Genomic DNA, 21327 nt, shown 5'->3' with positions numbered 1-21327 from the left:
TTCCACCTGGTTATCCACAAAGGTGGTAAAAACCACATTTTCCGTTCTCCAGCAGATCTCCCTCACCTGCCTGTGGATCTGCACCTTTCTCCTATAACATTGCCGGAACGGCAATCCGCAAAGCCCACACTGCATCAGAACCCTCCAGCTACTTCATCCACCCACCTGCAGCATCCTCCGTTTTCTGCTTCTTCTTTATTTGTGGAAGCCACCCTTGAGCACACAGCGGGTCCTAACTTGCGGCACGTAACCGTCCCCACATGGCACCTCTAAAAATTGAATTAACTAAAGATTATGCTTCCTGAGCTACCATATACTAACGAAATACTTCTGGCTTATACCTACCTGGCTATACTCCCCATTTGGGTTACCAAGCTCATGTTAGAGTTTCTTTTAACACCTGGATTTACATCATTGCAAGTAGTTTTCTCTCCATGGCATCTTTGGACACCCCATGGTGTTTCATATGATCTTCAAGCAACTTACTATTATTGGACTGTCTTTGTTATATATTTTCCTGGCTGCCTAATCTGCCTTCCAGATGGGACCTTATGCTTCTGTGAATGATTCTTCCCCGGCAGTTCATCCTCTTTCCACACCTATGGATCTTTTCTGATAACGTGGATGGTCTTCACTTAAGGACCCATTTCTCTCTCTCTGGTTTACACTTTGTTTCACAGGTATTAACCCAGAGTGACCGCCATTCCCTATTTATATGTTACTTTGCCTATGGATCCCTCCACAGTAGACTCACCCTCGGGCAAGACACTCCTTATCTCACACCTATATCGACGGAACATTCCTCTACATTTTTGGGAGATGGGAGTCTCATCACCAGTTCCATTACTATGGACTTGGTTATCTCCTCCTACTTCTTTGGATTCCACATATATTGTCTATGGATCTACATATAGCTATGTTTTTTTATATCCTTTTTGAATTTAAGTAACGAGTCCTATGGTGCTTCCTTCCACTGTTGCCCTGTGGTACTATACGGGTAGAGTTAGTCAGCACTTCAGCATCTTCCTCTATGGCTCAGGGTATTATAAAAGATACCATTCACTGAGTGTGCTCATACATTCAAGATAATAATTAGTGAATGGATCTTTGTGCACTTTACTTTTTCACTTTCTTGATTTATATCTTAGTTAGTTAATTTTACTATGCAATGGTCTCAACTCTGTGTACTGTTATACTATTTGTTTGGTAAATTCTACAGTTCTGATTGTGTGGTTTGCCCGGGCGGGATTGGTTTATTCCCGCTGTACACCAACACTTCCCCCACATAGGCCTACTGTTCTTGAGAGACGGAAGTTTGGGATTATTTTGATTCCACTTTAGTTTTTCAGCCCACGAGCGCGAGTTGAGCCCATCTCATCCATCATGTGATCCCTTCCTCTTTTCCCCCTTTTTCTATCCCCCTTTTTTTCCCTTACCCTCACTTCCTGCTAAACCTACCCTCCTTGATAGTGTCTTTGCCCTTATACCAACCCAGCCTTATTAATACCAATAATATGACCCAAAACACCAATGTCCTTACCAAATAATCAGGCACAATCTTTGAAAATCCGTACCCTCAATACTAAGGGTCTCAATAGTCCCAATAAATGCTCGCCGTTATTATATGCTCAACACAAGACAAGAGCATAAATATTAATTCTTCAAGAGACTCACTTTCAAACTGATAGGATTCCATCCCTCCACAACCGCTATTACTCCACCTGGTTTCACAGTTCTAATTCGGAATCCAAAACAAGGGGAGTCTCTATAGCATTTTATAAAATCCTGGCATTGCAGATATTAGATACCCATATTGATCCCCAGGGCAGGTATTTGATTTTTTTGATTGCCTCCTTTTATGTACCCAACCACCAACCCACAATGGCCACCACTCAATACCTGGAGATCCTGAAAGGGTTTGTAGAGGGTATTAACGTTGTGGGAGGCGACCTAAATTTTGCACTGGACCCCCGCATTGATATCTCCCCTGGGAAAACTCCAACCTCCTACTCTAAGTTGAATTCTTTCCGCTCCAGGTTACATGACCTTAGGCTACTCGGCATTTGCCACACCTTACAACTGACGACCAATGACTATACCTTTTACTCTAACCCGCATTGTATATACTCTCGCATTGATTACATACTATCGAGTCATCTTGTACTGGATTGGCACCCTACTGCTTCCTCAGTTTCGGTGACCTTCCACGTTCCGCAGGCAGGCCCTGGAGAATTTACATGGAAGTGTAACGACTTCCTGTTCAAAGACTCAAAAAGTGCGAAGGCGGTCCATAATGTCATCTCCAATTTTATTGGGGACCATTCCTCGGACCCCACCTCTCTCCCTATACAATGGAAAGCTATGAAGGCAGTCCTTAGGGGGGTTCTAATACAGCAAGGGGCCAGACTTTAGATTAGGACGCAAGATATTAAGCTCACATCAGATAAAATTCGATCCTTAGAACATCTACATAAACAAACCATGTCCCCGATGTATTTTTGGAATTGCAGCCAGAACTCCCCTTATTGAACTGAAGCGCACCAACGTCACTGTGACCGATTCCGTAAACTGACTTACCAATATGGCGACAAATTTGGCAGACTCTTAGTGTGAGGGCTTCACTCACGGGCGTCAACAACATACCGTGTTTCCCCGATGATAAGGCAGGGCCATCAAATAAGACAGCCCCCCCTTTTCATGTTAAAATGAAAAATAAGCCCCCCCCCCCGCAAATAAGCCACCCAAAAAAAATAATTAAAATATTATACTCACCCGATACCCGATCCTGCGTGTGTCTGGCTGCAGCGTCTCTCTTCTCTCCTCTGCCAGCATCGTGTTTTCTCCTGTCTGTAAAGCAAAGCGAAAGAAGCCGGCACAGCGCCACCTGCTGTTCCCCTGTCCTAACTGCCGTGCAATAGAAAAAAAGCATAGCGTAATCAGAAGGGGAATTTGAATGACAGAGTGATCAGAAGGAGAGTTTGAATGACACAAGATGATCAGAAAGGGAATTTGAAAGGCACAGAGTGATCAGAAAGGGAATTTGAATTGCACATGAGTGATCAGAAGGGGACAATGATTGGCACAGATTGATCAGAAGTGGACATGAATGGCTGTAGTCTTCTTCATGGGTAAATAAGGCATCCCCCTGAAAATAAGCCCTAGAGCATATTTTGGCCTTCAAAAAAAAATAAGACAGTGTCTTATCATCGGGGAAACAGGGTATATACCTTTATTACGGACAGCAAATGGAGAGATAACCTTCATTCCCAGGAATATCTTACAGGCCTTTCATAAGTATTACTTGGATTTATACCAAATTCGCCCCAACCCTGTGACTCCTCCCTCTCTTCAAACGTATATAGTAGAAACAGCCCTTCTGGTGTTAGACCCGGAGCTGACCTCTGACTTAGAATCCCCATTTACTGAGTAAGAGGTCTCTGGGGCGATTAAATCTACACCAGCTGGTAAAAGCCCAGGCCCAGATAGGTTTACCCCGTGGTTTTATAAGCTGCATGTCCTCAATCTTGTTCCTTTTTAACCTCTGTTCTCCTCCGTATCCGCCGACACGCCATTTCCATCACAGAGTTTGTAAGCAATTATTACAGTTCTCTCCAAACCAGGCAAGGATCACGCAATATGCTCAAATTATAGGCCCATATCTCTGATAAATGTTGATGCAAAGATATTCTCTAAACTGGTAGCCGATAGGCTTTCCCCATACATGCCAACAATAATTCATAAGGACCAAACCGGGTTGATTTATGGGAGAGAAGCAAGCAAGCTATATTGAAGGAATTTGACAAGTTTAGTTAATATAGTAACTTTAGGTAACTAAGTCTAAAATTTTCAATATTTCTCTATACTCTACTCAAATGTCATCCATCAGCACTAATACTTCCTTTGCAATGAGGCAATTAAGTACTTGGGAATACTCATTACCTCTGACCCCTCAAAAATATTTACATTTAATCACACCTCTCTATGTAGTAAACTCCAATCTGACCTTCAGAAATATGATTCCCTACGTTTGCACTTATTAATATTCTCAAAATGGGTATCCTGCCTTGGCTAATGCCTTAGCATTCCGTACCTTAGCCAAATCTAGGAATAGTGGCGGAGTAGGGGTCCCAGATGTCATCTCCTATTACCATGCATCTATCCTGGTATGCCTGATAGATTAGTTTTATAATGGAGAGATGAAGGGTGGGTTTCATTAGAGGAGTCCCTCTCCCCAATTAGCCTCAAGTCCTTACTTTGGGTGGACCGGTCCCTTTTACAGTCAATCTTCCCCATATCTGGACTCGCTACTGACTTATTACACAACTAGGATATTTCCATTAGAACAGGTAATTTATCAACATGGCCAGGTCCCATGACCCCATTATTTGACAACCCAGCATTTCCCCCAGCAATGGGTGTAACACAATTTCTATCCTGGTCTGCCTCTGATGATCGCCATCTTAAGAGTATACTTTACAATGGACAGGTTCCTCCCATGTCCTCCCTTAATATACCAAATATAAGTAAGTTGTTATCGTGGCTTTTGTACAGACAACTGTTCTCCTTTGTGTCTTCCCCCGCCAACACCTCACTGCTTCTTGTTCGATGATGATCGAACAAAGCAGTGTAAAATAACCTGGTCTGCTTGGGATTGGTTTAAAGAATCTCCTCAATTTCAGACGTACATATGTTAGAGAAATTTGTTGCCAACTCTAGCCCCGAATTCTTGTGTTGAGGGCTACCTTCCTCTTATTATCCCTGTTCCTGTCTATTCCTTCCATTCCCCCATGGGCTATTTTGTTGTTTCTGTTTTATGTTTGACCCCCCCCCCCCCCCTGTTTATATTACAAGGCTTTATATTACATCTTGGACCTTAAAGAGGAACTAAACTAAAAACAGCCCAAAAAAAAAATACACTGGCCTTCAATCGCGAAGGGCAGTCTGATCCATCCAGGGGTGTCCTGCATTGGGTCCCGGTCGTCCGGTGCTCCGGGCGCTGCCATCTCACTGTGCATGTGTGAGATCGGCAATTTTTTTTTCTTTGAGTGAAAATGCTCCTTCTGCACGTGCCCTAGATGCTTGGGGATGCGCAGAAGGAGCACCCAAAAGCCTTCTGGGATGCGTGACGTAGGAATCCCAGGAGGCTTTCCACTCCCATTCATTCTCGATCGCCTAGGCAATCAAAAATTAGGGGGCGGTACTGCAGAAACAAAAAGGGTGTTGCACTTAAAAAAATAAAAACAACAGAATTTTTACTCTACATAAAAGGGTTGTCTACCCTTTTATGTAAAGTGAAATTTCTGAGTTTAGGTATGCTTTATGGTCCGCCATTGAGTGATTCCGATATGACTGCATTTTTGTTTTTGTTCAAATTGATTTGTAGTTGTAGTTTTTGGGTTAACAAGGGCACATGCCTTGTAGTTCATATAATCATACGAGTTTTGGTTGGATTACAGGCATTTTTATATTTATAAAGCAATGGTTTTACGTGTTTGTTCCATTGTGATTGTATTGTATGTGACCTGATTATTTGTATGTTGTTACATTGACATGGTCAACAACAATAGGTATGCTGTGACACCTAAATAATGCTCATTTGGCGCTAGTGGGCCTTCAGTGTGAAATTGCCCGCTCTGCACCATTACACCTTTGCCAATCTAAATAATTGATACAAGACAGGATGGATCCAAGCTATCATGTTGTTAACAATAAATTTTGACCTCACCCCCCAAACGTTGCAGCAGAATTTGAGACTCATTAGACCAGCCAATGTTTTTCCAATCCTCTCTTGTCTAATCTTGGTAAGCCTATGTGAATTGTAACATCATGTGCACTTTCCTTGCTGACTGGGGTGGCACCTGTGGCTTCCTGTTGCATTAGCCCATCTGCTTCAAGGTTCAAAGTGTTGTGCATTTACAGATGCTCTTTTGCATATTTGGATTGTAATGGGTGGGGTTTTTGAGTTACTCTTGCTTTTGCATTAGCTTAAATCTGGCTGTTCCCCACTGACCTCTGGCATCAACAAAGCATTTTCATTCAGAGAACAGCTAACTGGATAGTTTGCCTTTTTGGACGATTCTCTGTAAACCCTAGAGATGGTCGTGCATGAAAATCCCAGCAGATCAGCAGTTTCTGAAATACTTAGACCAACCTACCTGGGCCCATCAGCCATGGCGTGTTCATACTCATTTTAAACTTCAACAGGTTGTCTTCACAAAGCCTATACAACTAAATGCATTGTGTTTTTGCCAAGCAATTGGATTGTTAGATATTTCTGTTAATGAGCAGTTGAACAGGTGTACCTAATAGAGGCCAGGTAATGTATATAGAAGATGTTTTAAAATTGTTTCATCACTAGCAGAATCTACTTTCTCGTTCAAAATTACAGTGTTTAAGTATGTATAAGTCTAATTGAATATACTCTTTACACAAGCTGAAGTGAATTTAATAGCCATTTGAAGGATTTACATTACTGAGTTTAAAATCTGTTCACATACTTGTAGACTATATGTGTAGGCTACTTGTTTGTTCCCAACTTCATTTTGTCATTTTGCATATCCTAAGTGTTACAAACAGGGGCCTGAATCCATGGGAAACCTGGTTGTCCAGGTAGTGGGTGCTTAAAGAGTTTGAGTCCCAGAAAGGTGCAAAGTATAGGGAGCTACTCTGTGTTCACTAGAGCACCATTCAAAAACAAAAGCCTTTACTGGAGATGGGTTCCAGGGCCACAGGGCAGGCAGCTAACAGGCATAGTAAGGACGCAGAAGAAATCAGTGGAGAAACACAAGGACCTTGAAACATTGGAGCAAAAAGGCTCACAGGAACACGCAGGATATAGAAAGTCTTGGGGTTAACTTAGGCTCAAAGGTCAAAGAGAAAGGCACAAGGTACTCTGCAGCAGTCCACTTGACACAACCTGTTTGAATGTTAACCTTATGAGCGGTTAATTTCTGTCTGAATTTTTTATGTCTAAAAGTGGTACATTGTTTTTCATTTATTTTACAGTATAATATAATATATAGTATGAGTATAAAAAAAGATTGAAACACAAAATCATGTCAAAAAAATACATTAAATAAAAAAAAACAAAAAAAAAAAAAACAATGTACTCCTTTTACAGATATAAATCCACTATATTGCATTCAATACAGGTATTTTGTATTGAATGCAATACAAATAGTTGTGAATTTCCCGCTACGTGCCGAACGGAACATCCACACGCACTGATGTCACCGGGTACTCCCGGTGACTCATCGAGTGCAGAGAACGCCGGCCGGAGGAAGAAAGAAGACGCCAAGGACAATAGAGGACCCCGGCGGATCAGGTAAGGGCTCTATTTACTATTGTTTTCCATAGATTTACCTACGGCTTCCAGCATCTTTCTTCTACCCTGAGTCACACTCGGAGTTACCGCTGGGGAGGTTAAGTGATGTCTTGCTACACCTACAATATGACCACCGATCAAAAGAGTTTCCTTCTGATTAGTTGCAAAACATACTTTCTAAACAAAACGTGGAAGTGCCAGCAGCCATGAACTAGAGATGTGTTTCCCTGGTGTTCCTCCAGAGGTTGCTAGGGGTTCCTTGAGCCATGGGCAATTTGGACCTCCCATGTCAATTTCAATAATATCAATGATCTTTATGGCTATCTGTAAGGATGCCATTTTTCCCACTGACCACTATGCTACTGTACTTTAAGCTGTGGATATAGTAATTATAGCAGGGCGTTCACGGAAAGTTTTTTTTATGGGTTCCTCAGTGGTGGGGACCCAGTGCATACTCTCCTGTCCCTGTTCCATTGTTGGTGTCTCCATTTTCTTCCTTCTCTCCCTTGTTTTGATCTTTGGCCACCTTGACACTGGGATGACATGATGACATGAAGTTTAGTAGAAGTGACTGCATTTGGCCTGGGAGGAATTCTTATTATAATTTTTTTTAAAGAAGAAATTAAGTTCCACTGTAAAGCTATAATAAAGAGCTATCAAACAATGGATGGCCTAGCATACCTTGAGTTTAGAAATACATTTTCATATCTTAAATAACATAGTTTGTACTGTTTAAATGATGAATTGATCTTTGCTAAAAAAAATAAAGAAAAAGTCTAAAACCATAAAAGATTCCACTGTGTGAACTAACTTTTCCTACTGTTTCAGGGTTTTCTTCAGTCGTTATCAACAATGTCAGTGAAATCGGCTATTCAAGTTGCCCTGGCTAAAAAATATATACAGCTTCAAAAAAATTATGGAAGTATAACTATGGAAATTTGGGATGGTCATTACTTTGACGAAGAACATTATGCTTTACCAGTAGGTTTTTATTACGTTTCACACAGTGATATTACAGCATGTTAAATAACTGCCTAATACAGGTAAAGGTGTCTCTAAATTGTGGATTGCATGCAGCTGTCAAGTTGCAGCTTTGTGTAGTCCTAGCCTATGCGAACAAACTACCAACTTAATATTATTTTTAACAAATATTCAACAAAATATAGTTGTGTAACATTGTTATCTGTACTTAGCTTTTGTATAGCCATTGTTTTGAATAAACGTAACGGTGCTGTTTGCCTTGATCCTTAAAGTAGACCAGCAGTGCCCTAATTGTTTAAGGGCCTATTCACACCATTTCATTGCAGTAACATTTGATAAAATCCTTGTGTTACCACAAAGCTTGGTAGTGCACCAACCAGGGTGTCATGTGTTGCATTCTCATAATTTTTAGTAATACTTTAACAAATCTACGGAATGCAAATGCATTGCAGTACATTGTAGGGTAGCATGCTTGAGCATGCTGCAGTGCTAATAAATTAAGCAGCTATTATTCACTATTCATAATCTGTGATAATGTACATTACTGTATCACAAGTGGGTCTGCACAGGCCCTTAGTTTGCAACTATTCTGTACTGCAGATATGGATTCTCATTCGCTTGTTTAGTCCACTTTTGAAATCTATGCCCAACCTGTGCATGGGCTTCAGCTCCTATCTCTACAGGCAGCCCCTTAATGTACCTGAGGGCACTACTAGGTGCCTGTAGTACAGCATTGCTGTAGTATGAAAACTATATTAGCCTCACTTCAAAAAGGATTCACATATTCACTTTTTTCAGAAGTTTAACAAATAGTCCAATGGCTAAATATTAAACAAATGTGGTAATACACACAATTTTTACCAAAAATAATTTATTTTGTTAATCTATAACAGGTTTTCAATGATCTGCTCACAGTAAGCAACATCAAAAAATTCTTGGCAACACAGACCAGGAAAAAAGGCAAAGAGATGTCTGTGTTAGTGACAGAAAGCTTAGACAAGAAGAGGCAGAAACTACCCAGAAATAGCCCAGAATATCAGCGGCATCAACAGTTCTATGAAGAAGCTATGGGAGAAAAGTTTTATGATCTAATAGTAAGTATACCTTCAGTAGCATTTTGTTCTCATTAAAGTCTTTTTATATACAGATAACTATTTTTACAAATGTAGGCATGCTCCTGGATTTTTTCAGTACTGGTAAACAATTCAACTGAGATAATTTAAGAACTTTATAAACTAATTGCAGCTTTGTAATAAACAATGAAATGTTACACTGCTCCTCGTGCATGTTTGATTTGCAGTTTGTATGTTCCAATTAAAAATGATGAAATTTAGAACATGTTGGTAACTGAGGTTAAAATGTGCCCATCTTTAAATGCAAGACAATAGTGGCTTGTGCATTATTATTCTTAGTTGATAATATAATAAATTTGGCAGTAATGATGCAGTAACCTATTGTCACTAATCAAAACTCTCTAGATTCATCTGTCTGTAGTAAATTACAATGCAATTAGATATTATAATTAACTAAACCATTTCCATATATTTACCAACTTGCATTGTTTTACTAATATACACCATATAATTTAAACACAACCTTGGCCAAAACAAATCCCTAGCTACCATTCCCTGCACTATAACCTAATCTACCCTAGAACCCTTCAACCCAGATGCTCATTTACTTATTCCTGATGGTAGTTCCTCCTCTTTTAATGTTCAAAGTAACAATCCACTCCTTGCTGTGCCTCCACAGTAACTTTAATTGTACAAGCTTTGAATAGAGTTCTGCTCCTAGCACCTCTACTATTGAAATACAAATATATTTTATTTTATAAGAATATAATTCACAGCAGCCTGAGAAAATTTTGGCATGCAGGTTCTAAACACCAAAGGGTGCTGCTGGAAGAGGTAAGTAAGTGACTAGGTGTTGTAATTCTAGCTTAGTTTTGCTTAGGGGGCAGGGTATTTTTTTGGTGAAGTTTATTAGGTTATTCACTTGATCTCATTATCATCCTACCAGCTAAGAAATCAGTTTTATCTAAAAGGTGTAACATCTCCTTCTCTCACAAATCCTTGATCTTTCTTGGGCTTCCTTATACAAGTTTCTAATTGAACGTCATTACGTCATTAATGTAAATGTTTCTAATTGTGGGGTAGTATTGTTTGTTCATCAGTTCTCTCTACTGGCAAATCGAGTTGCTAGCTAGCTTGCCCCTTCTCCTTCCTAACAAATAGGGTTACTGTAAAAAGCATTTACCTTACCTGATTTCTTTTTCCACCCAAGGGGATTCATCTCTGTGACTGGTCCCCTCAAGCCTCATCTATAAGTTGCTTCTAGTCACAGGCACTGACATCTTCTTTTACAATGCAGAGATTTTTACAGTGCCCTTATACCTACACACACATTTAACCCTTGCAGTGCCAGGGAAGCATCATTGCATGGGTAGTTTATTTAAATTAGGTTCAACATTGAAAACCTCAGCTGCCTAAGATTTGCACAGAAATCAAAAAACAATGTGATTTTAATGAAAAAAAGTAATTATCTTTTTTTTTATTATTAATATTATTAATCTTATTACTATTATTAATATTATCATGATGAGATGGCTGACAGGCAGCTTGAAACCTTATTCAGGACTGAGGGAGACAAGTCAGGGGTGGACAGATAGATTTGAGTATCATCTGCATATTGTACTGTGAACCAAAGGATATTAGTTTGCCAAGTGAAAAGGACCGGTCCAAGGACTGACCCTTGGGGAACACCAACAGGGATGAGAGTGGGTGAGGAGGAATTACCATTGAAAGTATCTTGAAAGGAGCGGTCAGACAGATAGGAAGCAAACCAAGAGAGAGCAGTGTCACTGATACCAATGGAGTTCATGATTTGGATTACAAGGGGTGATCAACAGTGCCAAAAGCAGAGGAAAGATCTAGGAGAAAGAAGAAGGAAACGTTGCCTAGTTACTTAGCTCTTATGAGGTTGTTGGCCACCTTAGTAAGGGCTTGAGTTGATCAAGGAAAAAGTTGGTGTTCAAATAGTCAGTGAGGCTTTTATAGACAAGGTGCTCAAGAAGTTTGGAAACAAATAGGAGAAGGGATAAAGGATGGTAGCTAGAAGGTCTGATGTAAATAAAAAATCATGTATACATTGATGGGAACATAATCATTCCTACCTTTTGAGTCTACTTTGAATAGACATTTTTGGCTAAGTGCAAAGTAGCTTAGCTCTAAGTAGGAAATAAAAGGATACTTCCGAAGAAAATCTTAGTTTAAATTCCTAGACATCAATTGATGGTATGGCAACAGTATTAAAGTGGTAGTATCTAATTTTGCAATCATTAAAAATTCTGGAAACACATTTGCCAGGAGCAAAGGTAAAGAATAACAAGTTCAGTATGGAGGTGTTAGGTGTCATGAATTATGTTAGAGATACTGAAATATTCAAACCGACGTGTAGGTGTAAAAAACAAATTTATGTTGAACTGCTATGTGATACATAGTGCTTGCTCTCTGTGTGCTATTGATTTTTTTTGTTGTCTTATTACAGGAGACGGCACTTTTGAATGCTGGATATGGACCTTTATAAGCCATCTGTTCCACATTAATACCTGGAAGGGATGAGAAATTGTGTAGCCCCATTTCAAAGCATGTTCTGTTAAAACACCAGAGTGATTCACTATTCATTATTTCTCTTTATTTATACTTAAATATTGTGTTGTTAAGTAGTATTACAGAGTAAGAAAGTACCTCGCTAAAGAGGTATTAAGTAGTTAAATGTGCCAAGTCTGAGATTACTTATAAAGAGTATAAAGAAGAAGGAAGAAGACAGGCTTTTGTTGACATGGATTTTGTGTAAATTCTATTGTTTACTAATGTGTTTTAGAATTAACATTGGTAATAACAAAGGGTTTCTTATAGGAATATTTCTAAACATGTGATTCCCATATTATCATGAAATACATATTGTACATATGTGAATTGTATGAACATAAAAAGTATACAAACAATAATGAAAATTAAAGGATTGTACTCAAAGAGTCATATTGTCTCAATTATTACCCCACGCGTTTCGCCCAAAAAGTGGCTCTTCAGGGGATAGAGAGATTCGAATAGATATTAATGTAGTTAGAAGAAAAATGTAGAAGTGTGGTTATATACAGTGACCATGTGGTGATGCCAGTATAAAGATGGTGCTGCAGTTAGGGTCAAACTGAATGGCACCAAGGAGATAAATAGTTTTTAAATTTGGACCACGAGCACACCGTTGCTAGTTTGTATGTATTTAGTTAATTGAGCGCTGGTATTACTAAGAACAGAGGTCTTTCACTTTATTCCATTGGTGATTCAGTGTGGTGTGTACACCATAGCCAGCCACTGATTATAACCACACTTCTACACCCTTGGATTTTTCCTCTAACCACATTTCTATCTACTCGAGTCTCTGTATCCCCTGAAGAAGCCACTTTGTGGGCAAAAGGCGTTGGATAATAATTGAGACAATATGATTCTTTGAGTACAAATCTTTAATTTTTCTATTATTGTTTGTACTATGTGTATAGTATACTTTTTATGTTCAGACAATTCACATATGTACAATATGTATTTCATGATAATATGGGAATCACATGTTTAGAAAAATTCCTATAAGAAACCCTTTGGTATTACCAATGTTAAAACACATTATTAAACACTAGAATTTACACAAAATCCATGCCAACAAAAGCCTGTCTTCTTCCTTCTTCTTTATACTCTTTACTAGTATTATAGAGTTTTTTTTAGAAACATTAGCTGGTAATGTCATTTCTTCACCATATGCACAACTGAAGTAGGTACAGGCATAAATTAAAGATAATAGGCAAGGCACAGAAGAAATCTGTGGCTGTGAACCTTGAAACACTTTAATTAGATCTGCCAGACTGAAAGAGTTAAATTGATTGTGTAGTTCATAAGATATGAATGTATGTGTTTATCGTGTTAAACAAAACCTAAGCCATCTCATTTAAATGGGCATATTTAAACGCTGTTCAGCGTTGATCATTTTGTAGAAATTAACAACAATGTGCACTTTTTTATCCTAATGTGCCAGTTCATTTGTTAATTTCTAGTTCTGGAGGGAGGAGGGAAACAAACTTGGTGACACACTTTTCTCACACCTATTTTTCTTATTGAGTTTTTTGCTTTTCAGCACCACAAAGTCCTTGGTAATGTTCCTATTCCACCACACCTGGTCCAGCAAGCAAAGTGTACCTACCAATCTGCAGGTCCCACATCCCATAGGGGATAACAAAAATCTTTGCCATACCTCCCGCCCAATGTAGTTGTTACAAGGATTGCCCTTGTGCTTCTATAAAAAAGCCTTTTTTTGTTCTAACCCCTCAATCCTCTGCTTAGTATGTCGCTTTCTTTCTGGTGCCTCTTCCCCTTTTTTTGCCCCTTTTCTTTGTTGGGTAGGTGTTATTTTCAGTGATGAATCTATCACCTAGTTCTTTTTTCCCATTGATTATTTTCTATTGTCTGCTTTTATATTTCATTGTGTTCCTTCAAATGCAATGGTCTGTATCTCATCCTGTTGAAAACGCAATAAAATATTTGTTAAGGAAAAAGTCACTCTGTATTGCCAGTATGGATTTCTACTCATCCATGACCTAGTATTCCTCTGCAAATATCACTGCTTCTATACCAAGTGAAACTGTGGAATACCCCTGAAAATATCACTATCCAGGCCTGGCTGGTCAAATGTGCCAGATGTCATTGGCCACTGGGAAGATTTTATAGTGCAAACTACTTTCTCATGCTAAAAACATCATCCCAGAACTAAAAAATGGTAGGACCAGATATGGGTCATAGTGCTCCACAAGCACCGCAAGACATCAGGTAAAATGATGAAGGTCAACAAGACAATGCTACCAGAAAGAATTTTTACATTTGTTTTCCTATGCCCTTACAGGTTAAGGATCATTTGTGCATCAAAATAAAGGATTTCACACAACATGGGAGGGTCATCATGGGATTCCTCAAGTAGAATGTTATAAAGAAGTGGCACAAGAATATTTGTTTGTTATATCTTTACATATGAGTTTTTGTTTATAACACAACTACTGTAACTGAAAAATTTTCAATAAAATCTTTGACATACAAAAGAAGTGGCACAAGATGCATAGGGCTTCAGGGCAAGAGAATTGAAAGTTAAATCCCCAACATCGGAAAACAAAGCAGTATTATAAAACAAAAGAATGGTTAGGCCAAAGATGGCAAACAGTTTCCTTAGCAGCAGAGGAGTATCCAAGAGGTTCAGGAGATCAAGGGCAATAGTAGGGGGAGAACAGGTTGTGTCATACTAGGAACATTCCCTCTAGGGCAAGAAGCGAAGATCTAGGCATGATGATGGGCTTTCCAGCATAACTCAACATTTCCTGTCCTGGTTGTGGAACCAGTCGACCAGTCTAACCTCCAGAGAGGCCTGCTAATAAAGTAAGGTCAGACAAACCAGCTTGGGTCTAGTCCCGACATTCAGAGGAATCAGTAAAGAAGCTGATGAAGCTTGTAAAGAAAAACAAAGTAAAGGGCTACCATTTGAAAGTAAAAAAATCTTTAGGGTTTATTCAGTTTAAGAACATTGATCCTAGCAAACCAGGAAAGGAATTGCTAGGAAATTGCTAGGTAGATGCATAAGCATATGAGAGCCTAGTCCAGTTTGATGGAGGTCCAATTGCAGGAAGGATCAATTGGCATGGTTGAAAGCCTTTTCGGCATCTTCAGACTGTAAACGTGTGGGTAGGTGAGTAAGGTCCTTTCAGTGAAATGATCCCTAATAAAATTTGTACTTGTCCCAAAGAATGAATGAGAACATTCAGAATTGTGCTATGCCTGATGACTGACAAAAATACAGTCAATACAGAGTGGTATGTATTTAACAAAAATTGGATAGAGGGTTCTCCATGTGTCTACAAGCTGTAGGTCAAATAAAAGATTTTAAAGGAGTTCAGTTTGAAAAAAAATGGGGTACCTACCCAAACAGGAGTCTAGAGCAAAGTCACATTCTACAGTGTACCCTCAGAAAAATTGTGTAATGACGAGAGATACTGAGTAGCTGCAGAGGTCAGTTTCAGGTTTTCTGGAGACAAGTGTGGCAGAAGAAGAGCACTTGAAAAAAAAACATAAAATATAAAAAGCAAGTATATAAATCCTGAGTGCTGAGACCAAATAGAATGCGTGAGTTTCTTGGGAGGTTAAAATATGAGATTTGCAGGTATGAAACTATCCACTTAGATAAATAATCATCAAGTTCAAAAGAACATTACAGTATGCAAAAAAAAGGCAGGAAAACCCAAAGACCCTAAACTTAAAACCTCACGTTTCATGTGCTGATGGCAACTGCTGTTTACCAGGTCCATTGGGGAGGAGGTGTAAAGGATTTGGGAACTAGCAGGAACCTGGCATGACTGAGCCTGCCAACCAATAGGTTTAGAACAAAAGTTGTGCAAATTAGATTTGATAAATTACTTGAAAAGCAATGGGTTAGGCACAGAATGGTAGAGCTGTTGGCACCTGAAAGAAAACAGCAAAATATAAAGGGTAACTAAATTAAAACAATATATGAAGAACATTTGTCAGGATTGGCCAATTCATGTTGAAAACCTGAAACCAATTAGTCGAGGTATTCCTCCACAAAGAGAGGAGGCTGCTACAGTCAAAAAAGACATATTAGAGCTGAGGGAATAGGAAAAGGGCAACTTGGACAAACAGTGAATCTATGGACTATATATCACTAAACTGCAGGTTTTAGTGGAGTGCAGTTGCAATATCTGAAGTTAGCAGAGGTAGTTCATATTTATATTGATGATTTGGAACATCTTAACCGACGTTACTGCATACTACAGGTATCGGTGTCAGATCTAGGGTGCTACAGCTGCCTGAAGTTCATAAAAATTAAGCTCACTGTAGAGCATTGTTTCTCAACCTTTTTAACATGGGGGAACCCCTTTGAAGACTTCTGAGAACCCCTGATATAATTATTATATCCACAGGACATGACATGGTGGTCAGTGAGAAGAATTCCTTTTACATTGTGGCCATGGGAAGAATGTTACCCTTACAGATCATTTGTGTCAGTGGTATCTGACCTGAGAGGTACAAATTGCTCTTGCCCAAGGAACTTTTGGAGGAACCCTGGTTGAGAAACACTGCTGTAGAGTGTTTGAGGTAGCTGTACACTGTTGAGTCCATGAAAGGCAATAAAGGGTTAAACTCGGGGCCTGCTCAGGCAGAAATTTAGAGCAACAACTTCAACCATCCCCTGCACAAAACATGGACAGTGTAGTAAGTAGTGGAGGTGGATAGAAACAGCAGGGTAGGTCTCTCAAACAACAATAACAACCGAGTGAGGGTAAGCCTCGTAAGAGAGAGGTCAGGTAGGAAGGCCATAAACACAGTTCCTGATGGGAGCCAAAAGAGACATGAGGAAGGTTGGTGGTCAAGGTTCCCTAGCTATGGGTCTAACCCTAGGCAACCTATACCCTTGGCTGGAATAACTAAGGTGAACCTGTGAGAGGGCCATTTTATTTCAAAATACAGTCACAGGAGAGTAATGCTGTGGAAGAGCTGTGTATCCAGGCCAATCTGACAAGGTGAGAGGTGAAAGGTTTTGGTTGGAAGATAAAAAGATCAAAGAGTCTTGCCTCCCTTCCTGGTGAGAAGTAGAAAAGGGAAGCCCCATCAAAAGGAAATGTTGCATTTGCATATCACACTCAAAAGCATTTTCACTGCTTGTCCAAAGTCTAAGGTGAACTTGGAATGCTGGAATAGGAGCTCCAGTATTGTTCTGTCTACACTGCTATGTGACAGCCAAACACCCAAATGTGCATTTATCTTTTTGGGATACTATCAACCCCATATCCTCCTCCACATCCAGGTGTTATAGATCTAGCACCAACATTCAAACAATGTATGTAGATGTAAACATCTACTATGTGTGGTACTCCACAGTCTAACCTTACACTCTAGTTACTTTGATAACCTTAGTATAATACAAAATTAATAGTATTTGGTGGAGGGTGTCTAGCTTTGTGTCTACATTTATTACCTCAACTACAAGCTAATGTACATTTTCCTGTCATTGTCAAGTTAACAAGTTGCTGAACTGAATACAAAAGGTAAGTCAGCAATGCAATATAACTAAATATGAAAATTTGTGTCAGGCTTTCAGTTTACCTTACACAGTCTGCACCTAGACTTCCTCTACATATGAAAACTTGATAAGGTCCAATCAGCAACATTCTTCTTATCAGTCACTCCAGGCCTCTGGCCTGTTTGATTAAGTAGTGACGTTGTCATGTGACTGAGCATTCTAAATACTGAATTTGACTTAGTGTTAGTGTATTACATTACCTTGGGTGCAAGAAACTGTTACCAAATCATAATAAAGGCACAATCATATTTACACAAATATGGGGCAGCATGGTGGGTCAATGGTTAGCACAGGTTCTCCCTGTGTTTGCATGGGTTTCCTCTGGGTACTCCAGTTTCCCCTGGGTACCCCAGTTTCTTCCTACATCCCAAAAACATGCAGTTAGGTTTACTGGCCTTCCCCAAAAAATTGACCTTGGACTGTAATAAAGACATATGACTGAGGTGGGGACATTAGATTGTGAGCCCCTTAGAGGGACAGCTAGTGACATGACTATGGACTTTGTACAGCGCTGCGTAACATGAAGGTGCTATATAAATACTGTGTAATATTAATACACAAAAAATATTAAAATGCACCACAGTTTATTTTTTATGACCTACAGTGATACAATATTGCCAACAATGAATTTACTGTGTAATTAAAGCCTGTGTGATGTAAAAATAGCATGTGCTCTGTTTCCTGTCACAAACTCTGGTGGGTTTTTTCATCCATTCGGCTTTACGCTTCCAGGGAGCATGCTCCATTTTCTTGTCTGATCTTCTGATTGCTGTTGTACACCCCCTTCACACACAACATTGTATATTGGCACCTGTTTTCTGTCAGCAGTACTGGGCAGTTCTTTGCAGTGTAAGTTTCTCCCCCTCTGGGGATTCTTCTGTCTTCGTTTGTTGTCATTGTGTGCCCTAACTGGAGTCTATATTATCTGAACACTTTGCTCCAGGGAGTGATTGCTATAGGCCACCCAAACTTACTGCACAAACCGAATGGATCACACATGTAGTAAGACCAGACACAAATAAATAGACCTCCCAAATTTTTACATTCACGAATGTCACAAATATGCACATAGGTAGCTAGGGAGATGAGATAGGATGTGTATTGGGTGCTTGGGCAAAATGTTGGCTACTTTGCTGAATATTGGGCATGATTTAAAAGGTCATGGACAGTCAGAGTCAGTGAGTCAGAACCTGCTCACATTGAGGGACACACAAACACTCCCTTGTTACTGTGCATCAAGCAAACATCTCACCGACACACAAACTTCAAGACAAAGAATTTTTTCTTGAATAATAAACATGCTTTTTTGTAAACAGACAATACACATAAAATAGATGCTTACCTTGAAAATTAATTGTATCTTTCAATATTTTTTTTATATTTTTACAAAAATAAACAAGGAAAAGTAAAACAATACAGAAAGAATTAGAACATAAGTAAATAACAATATAACTAGTATTTGTCTTATTAGGTTTGAAAGTATTTGAAAAGAGGCAAGGAAAAGGGAAGCTAGGTAGGATCATATTAATAAGGGATACTAGATGATGTAAATAAAATTAATTTGGAAAAGATTTAGAAGTAGCATAGTCAGAAAAAGAATGTCATTGAAACATCCCAAGTCTTCTTAGCAACCAGCAACTGTTGGGATAATAAACACATTATCAAAAAGTATGTAATGTACAGTACAGCTTACTATACTATGGACTATGTACAACATAAGGAATATTGTGCAGGTTTATGACTACGCATGAGACATTGTACAGAGTGCAACTGCTAGGATAACATGTATCATAGCACACGGAGGACAGCATCAACACTATGGAGCCTAAAACATAGGTAAGTTCCTGTTCACACTATCACATTGCAGTGACATGTAGTTGTTACAATGAGCTAATTAGTGAGTACTGGTGACATTTTTAATAATCCCCTAAAATATCTAGAAAGCAACTATGTTATTTTGTTCCATAAAGCACTTGGTTGTGTTGCAGTACACTTCAAAAAATGCAGCAGACCCTATATGTTTGTGCACTACAATCCATTCATTTTGAAATGGGTTATCTGAGGGTTTATTCACATCAAGACACTCTGTACTGCAATACAGTTGTTCCTATGCTTTACAGCATGCATCAATACCAAGACTGTAATAAATTAAATAGCTGTAACCTCAACACACAAAAATATAGGGCATGCTGTATTATTTGTAATGTAACGGGGATGTATTGCAATTCATTGTGTGCATCTGTGGCATAACACAAGTGGTGCATTAGACTGCTTTTTACAATAATTGGAACTGCAATTAACTAATTATTGTGTCTCAAGTCCCAACACAAAATACTATATGCATTGCAGTTCAATATGATCAGGTGTTAATGGTCACTTAGCAAGGTAATCTATCAGCAATCCCAATGTTATACCAAGTCATGTTCACTTAATACTACTGACAATAGATTTATAGAAACACAAATGTATTTGAATTCTTGCAAGCCATGTTGTCTAAAATATATTTAAATTTCTTTTTGGATTTAAAATAAAGTTTCACTTAACAGCATTGATGTGACTTTCTCTAGTATCAGAATGTTAACTGCTAAAGTCCAATTAAAATAGAACAGCAGACTACCATCGCATTTACAAGTTTTTTTTATATCACAGGAGCTTGTTTGTACCCAACCGTAATGTCTTAAATAACACCATGCGGTGACCACCTCTGTTATAAAGAATAACCTGCCTTAGATTATTATTAAAATATACAAAGTTTTAATAAAATAGACCAATATAAAATGACTGTTTTTTTTGTTAATGAAGGGGGACAGTTTAGAGAAAAGTTGCTTTGTCTCTTCCAATGGTAGGAAAAGACTTGTAATGTCTAATGGTAACTCCAACCCTGTCAGTACTAGTTGCAGGAAAATCAGGTAGTGTTAGTAATAACTAATCTAACTGTAATCTAGCCAACATACTATAGTTAAAGAGATGCAAATACAGCAGTAATGTAATGTAAATGAAGAGTGCTGTGCTTGGGATAACACATGAGCATATCCCCTTGATCAACTTTCCATCCCCCATTCCATAGGAAAAGCAAAGCTAAGCAACTATATAGCCTGCACATGTTTCTGCAATCTTTCTTCAGCCAGTTTTTTTTTTACACTAGATGAGTATCTAATCAGCTACTGTTTTCCTTTTCTCTCTTCCTGGCCCCTCCTAAGCCTTAAAATGGTTGATTTCATACTGAGGTCAAATTACACTGAACCTGGAAACATTTTATATGGTGAGACCCAATTTACATGGTAATAACAACGACTTAAGCACTCTGATTAGTTCAGGTACCTCTTTAGATGCAATTAGGGACTCCTAGTGTAAAGATGTTACAGACCTTGATTACAATTCCTACTGTTTGTATAAACTTCAGGCTCCTCCTGGGTGACTGCCAACACTTCTACTTCATTTAAATCTGCATATATGGCACTGTGATGTGACACTTTCTTTCAATAGATCACTCTGGGCTGTTTTGTTCATTTAAAGCAATAGTGCATGTCGTCCTGTCATATAGAACAGTGTATAGTGCACATTAATTTATGTTTCACCTATTTCCTTTTCTCAAACTGATAATAATAAACAGAATTCCATAAAAGTGATATACCTAGTTATAAACAACACAATTTCACATATACACATTTTTATAATATATTATATTATTATATTTATATTCTTTAAAGAATGACAGCTTTCCAAAAAGACAAGGGATGCAAACAGAAAAAAATAGCACAAAACATAACAAACAAAGGGTAATACCAGTATATACAAATAGTAACATATTAAAATGGAAACTAGTATATAGATCT

General features: G+C 38.7%; 1 protein-coding gene across 1 annotated transcript in view; it reads left to right on the top strand.

Annotated features, from left to right (window-relative positions):
* The window catches only part of LOC140328020 (uncharacterized), a 57047-nt gene extending 44926 nt beyond the window's left edge, over positions 1 to 12121 (top strand). The window contains exons 7-9 of the mRNA XM_072407351.1: positions 8153 to 8305; positions 9199 to 9399; positions 11852 to 12121. Of these exons, the coding sequence (XP_072263452.1) occupies positions 8153 to 8305; positions 9199 to 9399; positions 11852 to 11890 (393 nt within the window). The 3' untranslated portion in view covers positions 11891 to 12121. The remainder of the gene's footprint in view (positions 1 to 8152; positions 8306 to 9198; positions 9400 to 11851) is intronic.
* Positions 12122 to 21327: the final 9206 nt, after the last annotated feature.

This window comes from Pyxicephalus adspersus, chromosome 1 (genome assembly GCF_032062135.1).
Source record: "Pyxicephalus adspersus chromosome 1, UCB_Pads_2.0, whole genome shotgun sequence".
Classification (NCBI taxonomy): domain Eukaryota; kingdom Metazoa; phylum Chordata; class Amphibia; order Anura; family Pyxicephalidae; genus Pyxicephalus; species Pyxicephalus adspersus.
The sequence above is the reverse complement of the archived record's forward strand: the minus strand, read 5'-3'. Positions and strand labels throughout refer to the sequence as shown.